This window comes from Neomonachus schauinslandi, chromosome 5, assembly GCF_002201575.2.
Source record: "Neomonachus schauinslandi chromosome 5, ASM220157v2, whole genome shotgun sequence".
Taxonomy (NCBI): domain Eukaryota; kingdom Metazoa; phylum Chordata; class Mammalia; order Carnivora; family Phocidae; genus Neomonachus; species Neomonachus schauinslandi.
The window spans coordinates 92,965,148-92,973,419 of NC_058407.1; the positions used below are offsets into that span (position 1 = coordinate 92,965,148).

The 8,272-nt window shown below is 39.4% G+C and overlaps 1 protein-coding gene across 1 annotated transcript; it reads right to left on the minus strand.

Moving 5' to 3' along the window:
- Positions 1 to 4,170: 4,170 nt before the first annotated feature.
- SMIM10L1 (small integral membrane protein 10 like 1) lies at positions 4,171 to 7,906 on the minus strand. Its single transcript, XM_021690586.1, has one exon. The coding sequence runs from the start codon at positions 7,721 to 7,723 to the stop codon at positions 7,517 to 7,519; it is 207 nt and encodes a 68-aa protein (XP_021546261.1). The 5' UTR covers positions 7,724 to 7,906; the 3' UTR covers positions 4,171 to 7,516.
- Positions 7,907 to 8,272: the final 366 nt, after the last annotated feature.

Genomic DNA, 8,272 nt, shown 5'->3' on the forward strand with positions numbered 1-8,272 from the left:
ATTGAAATGAAATCAAAGTAGCTGAAAATGTACATAATCTTAAGGCCAGCCCTTGGCAAAATTGTGCTTGTTAATGATATTGCAACTCCGAATAGAAGTTTGTTATCTAGTAATTTATAGAAATTAAAATTTTAAACATATTAAACTATTGATAATGAAGAAATCATTGTAGGGTTTTAAATTGCCATAATTTTTCAATTGTAGAAGCTAAAAAAAACCAAAAACAAACTAGATAATAAATGTTGAAAAATATGTGGGTTATAAGTTAATTTTGATGGAGCAGTAGGTTAAGTCTACTGGTGGGAATATAAAAACCATAAGGGCTTTGTAAAGTGTACTCTTCCTCCAGGGAACTGTGCTATGGGGTGTTCTGATGAGGAGGAGGAGGGTACATGTACATACCCACCCACAAAAAGATTTAGATTTTTTTTTTAACTTCACGCATTATGTTGGACCCTATATAAGAAACTTCCTGGGTGGGGGGGTGTGGGGGAACTGGATGAAGATGATCAAAAGATACAAACTGCCAGTTATAAGAAAAATACATATAGGGATGTAATGTACAACATGACGACTGTGATTAACACCTGCTGTATGGTAAACCTGAAAGTTGCTAAGAGAATGGATCCTAAAAGTTCTCATCACAAGGAACAAAATCCTTTTTTTTTTTTGTATCTATATAAGATGGTGGATGTTAACTGAACTTCTTGTGGTAGTCATTTTGCAGTATTATGGTGTGCAGTTTAAGCTTATACAATGCTGTATGTCAAGTATATATCAATTAAAAGAAATTTCCTAATGATTGTCAATGGGATTATCTTAATTTTGGAAAGGTGGAATTCTAATCATACTAGCTATTATTTAGATTCAGATACTGAGGATAATTTGGTTTAGAACACATCCTTTTTCGTAAGGAAGTTAAGATTACTTTGTACTTACTAGAAGTAAGCATATTTAGTTTTAGTTTTTAGATTTACACGTTAGTATCGGCAAACTTTTCTTTATTGACCAAGATAAAAAAAAGATTTAAACAACCATGCACAGCCCTTGCTTCTTATGAGCGGGATTTAGCAGTAAATGTTCTCATTAGGATTAAGACCTCACTTCTCATGTACTGATGTTGGAGAGATGAAGCTCTAAGAAGCAGGGGCCTATTCCTGATAAAAAGCACACAAAATGACTATTAAAAATGAGGCCTGGGTTACAGATTGGGCAGTGGCTACTGGTGTATTGCTTTCTCCCTAGTAAAATGGTATTTTGAGGGATGCCTGGGTGGCTCAGATGGTTAAGCGTCTGCCTTCGGCTCAGGTCATGATCCCAGGGTGCTGGGATCCACCCCCGCATCAGGCTCCTTGCTCAGCAGGGAGCCTGCTTCTTCTTCTCCCCATTGTCTGTTACTCCCCCTGCTTCTGCTCTCTCTCACAAATATATCAATAGAATCTTTAAAAAAAGATTGATCAAGAGTTACTCTCAAAACAGATCTTCATTTAAAAAATTGATCGGACGATTGGTTTGATCAATTCAGGAAAAAAGTTATTGAAGAGGGTTATATATATATAAAAAAAATCACAGGTGACAGATGGGACTATTTTCAATTTTAGCAGTGGGGAAACACCAACATACATACAGCTTCAGAAGACAAAGGAACACCATGGTACCTCTATTCCTTAGCCCCATGTTTAAATTAGTTGTTTTTTAAAAATTTTATTTATTTAATTTATTTGACAGAGAGAGAGAGACAGTGAGAGAGGGAACACAAGCAGGGGGAGTGGGAGAGGGAGACGCAGACTTCCTGCAGAGCAGGGAGCCCGATGCGGGGCTCGATCCCAGGACCCGGGAATCATGACCTGAGCTGAAGGCAGACGCTTAACAACTGAGCCACCCAGGCACCCCTAAATGAGTTTAGTTTTAAAAATAACTTCTTTTCCTTTTCATACAGATCTAACCTGACTTTGACTTGAGATATTTTCAGAAGTTTTCTTTTTATCAATTAAAAACTAGTTTCTTGAAAGAAAGCTTTTTTAAAATTAAACTTTTTTTTTTTTTTTAAAGATTTTATTTGACAGAGAGAGACAGCAAGAGAGGAAACACAAGCAGGGGGAGTGAGACAGGGAGAGTGAGACAGGGAGAAGCAGGCTTCCTGCAGAGCCCCGATGCGGGGCTCAATCCCAGGACCCTGGGATCATGACCTGAGCCCAAGGCAGACGCTTAACGACTGAGCCACACAGGCGCCCCCCCCCCCACCCCTTTTTGTTTATCTGTTGGCCTCACTTCTCTTACTGTGCCTATGATTTCAGAGTGAAGACATTTCAGGCACAGTTATTTCATTAGTGCTTTCTACCTTTTGGTTGTGACAATTTATCTTTTCTCAATTTGGTTCATATGAAAAGGTATACCCAATCTACTTCATTCAATGTATGAACAAACTTCATTTCTCTTTATTCATTGATGCCCTCCACTACCTTACTGTGAATAAATCCACATACTTGGTATTTGAAAGCCATAAAGATGGGTAAAACTTTCTAAAGCAGATCCCTAATTAGGCTAGGAACTGGCAGGGGTGCCCTCAGATGTACGGCAATTAAGCTACTAAGAATTCAATAGTTTCTTCTTATCATTTGTTGTAGGCACTCAGTAATGTCCTTGGTCTTTTGATGGTCCCCAGAGCATTGCTGAGATTGGAGGGGGGAGAAGTGGACTTCATTTGTAAAGACTCATGACTTGGTCTGGTGGTAATCTTGCCCGGCAATCGGCTATTGAAGAATTCTTATTAAAATTGCAAGAAGTTCCCATATTCATGGTAATCCAACCCAACTGATGTGAACCAATTGAACCCTACTGGAAACTAGTTATTGCAGGGGTTCCTTTCTTGGTTCTCTTGCCTGAAACCTTCCAAGTCTACTCTTCAGACTACTTTCCAGGTTCAGTTTCTGGCAGTTTCCTCTCTCTCCTTTTGTTCCTATATTCCTAAACTTTCCATTCCCACCCCTTTACATCTCCATGTGTAAGTCCTGTTTTCTTTTTGACTATCAAATCTATGAATGCTGAACCAGGAAAAGCCCCCATTAAAATAGGACTGTAAGACTTTGTAACAGAAAATTTAGGTAAGCCTCCTCAGAGCAGTGATGGATAGTTTCAAAATTCATGTTCACCTTATCTCTACTCCTTAGGGGTAAGTAAAGTGTTTCCTTTCCAATCCTAGGGGTAATGTCCTTTTCTCTATCTCCCTTCATCCCCTTTCTCTCCACAAACAGGCCAAATGACTTTAGACAGCAGAAAGTATAAAATGCTTGGATTTACATATCAAAGTATATTGAATGTTTATATGCTAATACATAAAGCCCTCAACTATACTGAAAAAAAAGATACTGCCAACTATGATCCAGATAATACTTGTTTCACATTTAAAAAATAGGATTAATAATAATTTAAAAAAAAAGCCAAAGGATTATTCAGCATTCCCTATACATTAAAAAAATTGAATCCCTCAACAAAAGTATCTTTAGGGATAAAGGAGGTTCAACTCTAGTTTGGCTAACTACTATGACCTTGGGGAAAGTTACTTAACCTCTTTAAATTCCAGTTTCCTTATCTTTAAAATGATGGTGAAAATGTTTTCCTCATAGGATATACATGAGAATTATAGAGATCATGTATGTAAATAACTTCGCACAGTTGCCGGTATTAAAAACTCAATAAGGGATGCCTGGGTGGCTCAGTCAGTGAAGCATCTGCCCCTGGCTCAGGTCATGATCCCAGGGATTGAGTCCTGCATCAGGTTCCTTGCTCACCATGGAGCCTGCTTCTCCCTCTGCCTGCTTCTCCCCCCTGCTTGTGCGCTCTCTGACAAATAAAATCTTAAAAAAAAAACCTCAATAAAATTAAAAAATGATGCTGATAATAAGGATATGCTCTTTTAGCCAAGCAATCACATATTTTTGCCCTCAACTGAAAAAAAAATTTATTCCCTAACCTTCAAGTTATGTTACTATGATCACCATTCCCTTTTAAACTGTAACACAGTCCACATTCCCCAGTATTTTTATCAATTACACTTTATGAATGTGTTTTTTCTTTATTTGTGAGAACTATGTCACCTCTCTGCATCTTCATCCTGGAAGGATCTCTGGACCAATCAATATTCATGATGGCCTGAAAAAGCTTAATTTATGGGCAATAAAGTGGACCTTAATATCAGGGGCAACTTTATCTTTATTTCCTTCATTGACTAATGACTATGTGTAGAAAAAACAACTAATTTGGCATTTATCCAACTATGTTTATTATCTACATTGCATTAGGTTAATACTCTAAGGGATAGAGCAATGAACAGTCTGGCTTCATGGATGCTGCCCGGAAGGATGGTAAGAGGAATAAAACTACTTGCAAATTAGAATAAGTGGTTTAGTCAGGGCAAAAATCCTGTGTTCTCCCTTGGGAAACTTCACTGAGTTATAAATGTGGGAAGAAAAATATAGACTGGGTGTAAGAACAAATGTGAGGAATAAAGGGTAAATCATGGAGCCTTCATTCAGTTCATACTTCATAGTTGCTGATACTATATGTGCTGTAAAAATTGGATAGGATACAGTATCTTCCCTCACAGAGAGTCCAATATAGCAGGAGGATGTGATACACAGTAAGTGCTGAGTGCCTTGGTTTCTTTAGTGTAACAAAAGGCTAAGCTGAAGAAAAAAGGTTGAAGAAGGCACATGTTCACGTAGCAACCTGAATGAAGCATCCCTGTCCCTCACCATTCCAGAGCTAATGGCAGCCCCTTTTGTTACAAAGTGGGACACTAGTACTTCTGGGGAAGAGTGATGCCCACCATTTGTAAGTACCCTGGCATTACAGAATTGTTTCACTGATCAAATTACATTGCTGGTATTTTAAAATGTTTTAGTTCCTGAACTCTCACAGCAATATGTAAGAACCAAGAGAAAGATGATAGAAAACTGTCTCTTGGATATTTAAAAACAAAACCCCACATCTGATAACTAATGCACAATTAGGCAAAAATAAGGTAGCCTATGAAAATGGCTAGGTTGATATGAACACAGCCCTTAGATGGAGTAAAACATTAATACAATCAGGGGAATCCGGGAAAAAACAATGAAAAAAAAAGTGGCATCTAAGTTTAGCCTTAAAAATACAGGTCGAGTAACAAAAGGCAAAAAAAAAAAAAAGAGAAGAGAAGGCAAAAGAAAGTAAAAGAGGATGTGCTCAAAAAAACTACAGGAGTTTGCCTGGAGACAAGGAATAAAGAAAGGTTACATCCCTGCTTGTAAACTGTACTTTTCCATTATCAAAACTGATAACATTTGCATTCTACTTTGTAACCACAATTAAGTATAAAGAAACACAATTACCCAAAGCCAGACTTGGTGCTGGAGGGGGAACTTAGTTTACAACCCGAGAGTATACTTGTTGGTTGGACACAATTAGTGGAATACAAAACTGCAGATAGTTTATAAATCTTTATCTCTCCAAACAATGGCGACTTTTATCTCTTCAAATCCTTCTGGAGGCTCTGCCCCAGGCCCTCAGGGTCAGTACCTTACAGATCACCTTTAGGACTGAAAAGCTCCACTGGAAAAAAACAGGCGCTCTATGAGTTTTAAGTTTTACTCACATGTTAATGAGATATTTTGTTAGAACAAATACTACTTATTGTGTATATATCAAGCACTAAGGCAGGCTTATTTTTAATTCTCTGACTTTTCAGAGTAGGTATTTTTATCTTCTTTTAATAGTTGAGCAAACTGGGTTTTAGGCAGACTGATTCACCTACAACCACAAAATTGAGAGTTTGTATTTTAACAGTGATATGCCTGATTTAAAAACTCAATCCCATTTTACTGTGGTGGCTCTTAACCAGTGCTGTATATTTCAACGCCCGGGGGAAACTTTTAAAACTGAAACTTACTTAAATTAAGTTTTAATCAGAGAAATACATACATACAATTAAGAAAAACCCAAATAATACTGTTAGACTGGTAGTGAAAGACAGCAATCCTCTGCCTTTTCTCTACCCATCTCCGACTTTTTTCTCCAGAGACAACCACTTCTTTCTATCGTAGCGTTTTTAATAATGTGTTGATATTGCTTTACTCACCTCTCTGTATTAGATCTTGCCTGATTTCCCCCCATTACACACACCTCTCCTCTCCAATCCCCTCAATACTACACATTTTTTGTTGTATTAGTACTCAGTTTTACGTAATTATGACTGACTTTATATGACTAGTATTATTCGCAACAGAAGAATGCAGTGTAGTTCCTGAAAAAACTTTGAATTTTCCTGTTTCATAATGGATTTGTTTCCTTAATTTTTAAAAAATTTGCAGACCACCAATTCATCCTCAGACTCTGAAAAACTAAAAATCTCGTCTTTATATTCAAACACACCCGGTACTCTCAGTTTTTCTTTTTGAGACATTCCACCTAACTTTCTGTCTTTACGCATTTCTTATTGAATTCATGCTCTTCTCCCCTACTCTCCTCCCTCTTTAATATAGTTGTATTACGATTTTAGCAACTTCATGGCATACTCCTTAGGTCATTTACTCTTCAAATAATAAAACGCCTTTTTCCCCATTGAGGACAGACTGTATCTCTCAACTTCCCGCTTTATAAGGACAGCATTACCATTTTTTCCCTCCCCCTTCAACATCCCTGCTTGTAAACTGTACTTTTCCATTATCAAAGCTGATAACATTTGCGTTCTACTTTGTAACCACAATTAAGTATTATCTCAAAAGATGAAAACCATAAACATCATTTACATTAATTATTACGATTATTTAAATGTTATTCACGAAGTAGCCAAGCTTAGTGCTGTGACTGGATTTCCTTCTCTTTGGCTCCAAGGTCTTGAACTACATGCTACTCACAGGGACCACGAAATAGAGTCCACTTTCTCACACTCCAACCCTCTGTTCAAAATCCAGCAGCATTTTATATTGTTTGGTATTGGAAGGTCGCTTTTCCTGTACAGTTGTGCTTTTCCACTGACAATTTCTGATTGTCACGGTTTTCTCTTGTTGAAGAAATATATTTGCCTTCCACATATCTTTAAGATCTTCAGCTTCTTACTCATCCAATGTCTTGCTTACAATCCAATATTCCCGAAATTTATGTCTTACTTCAATTTGGGCCATGAGCTTGTTGTACATTAAAATTTTTCTGAAAACTTTATTAGCCCTCCTTTTTTTAATAATGCATCATGTTCGTTCTGTTTTCATTTTAAGGATGCAAAGCTTTTTAAATATTGTCGTAGCCCTTAACTGAAGTTCTTCGCTGTCCCCGGAAAATCGCGTACTTCCTCTCTCTAACCGCTAACCGCCACCGTCCCGGCAGCTCGGCTAAGACCGTCTCCGTTGAGAGCGCAGCCGCGAAGAGCACTCAAGTCCTCTCGCGAGATTCCAGAGCTCCGCGCTCGCAGCTCCGTTTCGCCGCCGAGCCTCCTGGGAGTCGGCCATGTCCTGGCCGGGAAGCCGGCCGCGTAATCACGGTACTAAATGTGTACCTGCAAGCGGATGTTGAGGATCACCGAGCCTGCGACGTAGAAGTACGGAAAGTTCATGCGCAGCTGCCAGGCCAGCTCGAAGAAGGCGAGCAGGGTGCGGGAGAGCCCTTTGCAGAAGACTCCGTAGGAGCTGGGGACCGTGGCCGTGCTGGAGGCTTTGAGGGCCAAGGAAGACGGAGCCGTCGCGGTGGCCATGGACCCGGTGTCGCCGCTCCCCCAGTGCTGGGCGCCGAGAGTCACCACAGGCCTCGTGGACCCCCGACCGACGGCCGGGACGGCGAGGGGCAGAGTGGGGGTGATTAGGCAGCCGCTAGGCACATACCTGCGCCTCCCGCTGACTCCGTTTCCTCCCCAGCGGCGCTCTGGCCACGGTAGCCGCTGTCGCTCCGCCCCTTCCTGTCTGCTGCTCCCACAGCACTTAGAACTTAACAGGTGGTAGATGCGGAAGGGGTTATGCACATATATATGCCATACACATTGTCTTATATGTGGTCAGCCAAACAGATATTTTTTTCACTCTGAAATGAAGAAAGGAAGCTTAGTAAAATTACGTAATTTGAATTTGCCATAGAGAACACAGTTTGTAAGGGTCAAACTTTAGATTAAAACAGGTTTGTCTGCTATGTGATCTGGGGTATTAGCCAGGAATATCACCCTTTGATTTCATAAAATTAACCCTAATATTAGGGCAAGATGAACTCCTTACATAAGCCAGTTCAGACATAAAGTCTCTGTGTTCATAAC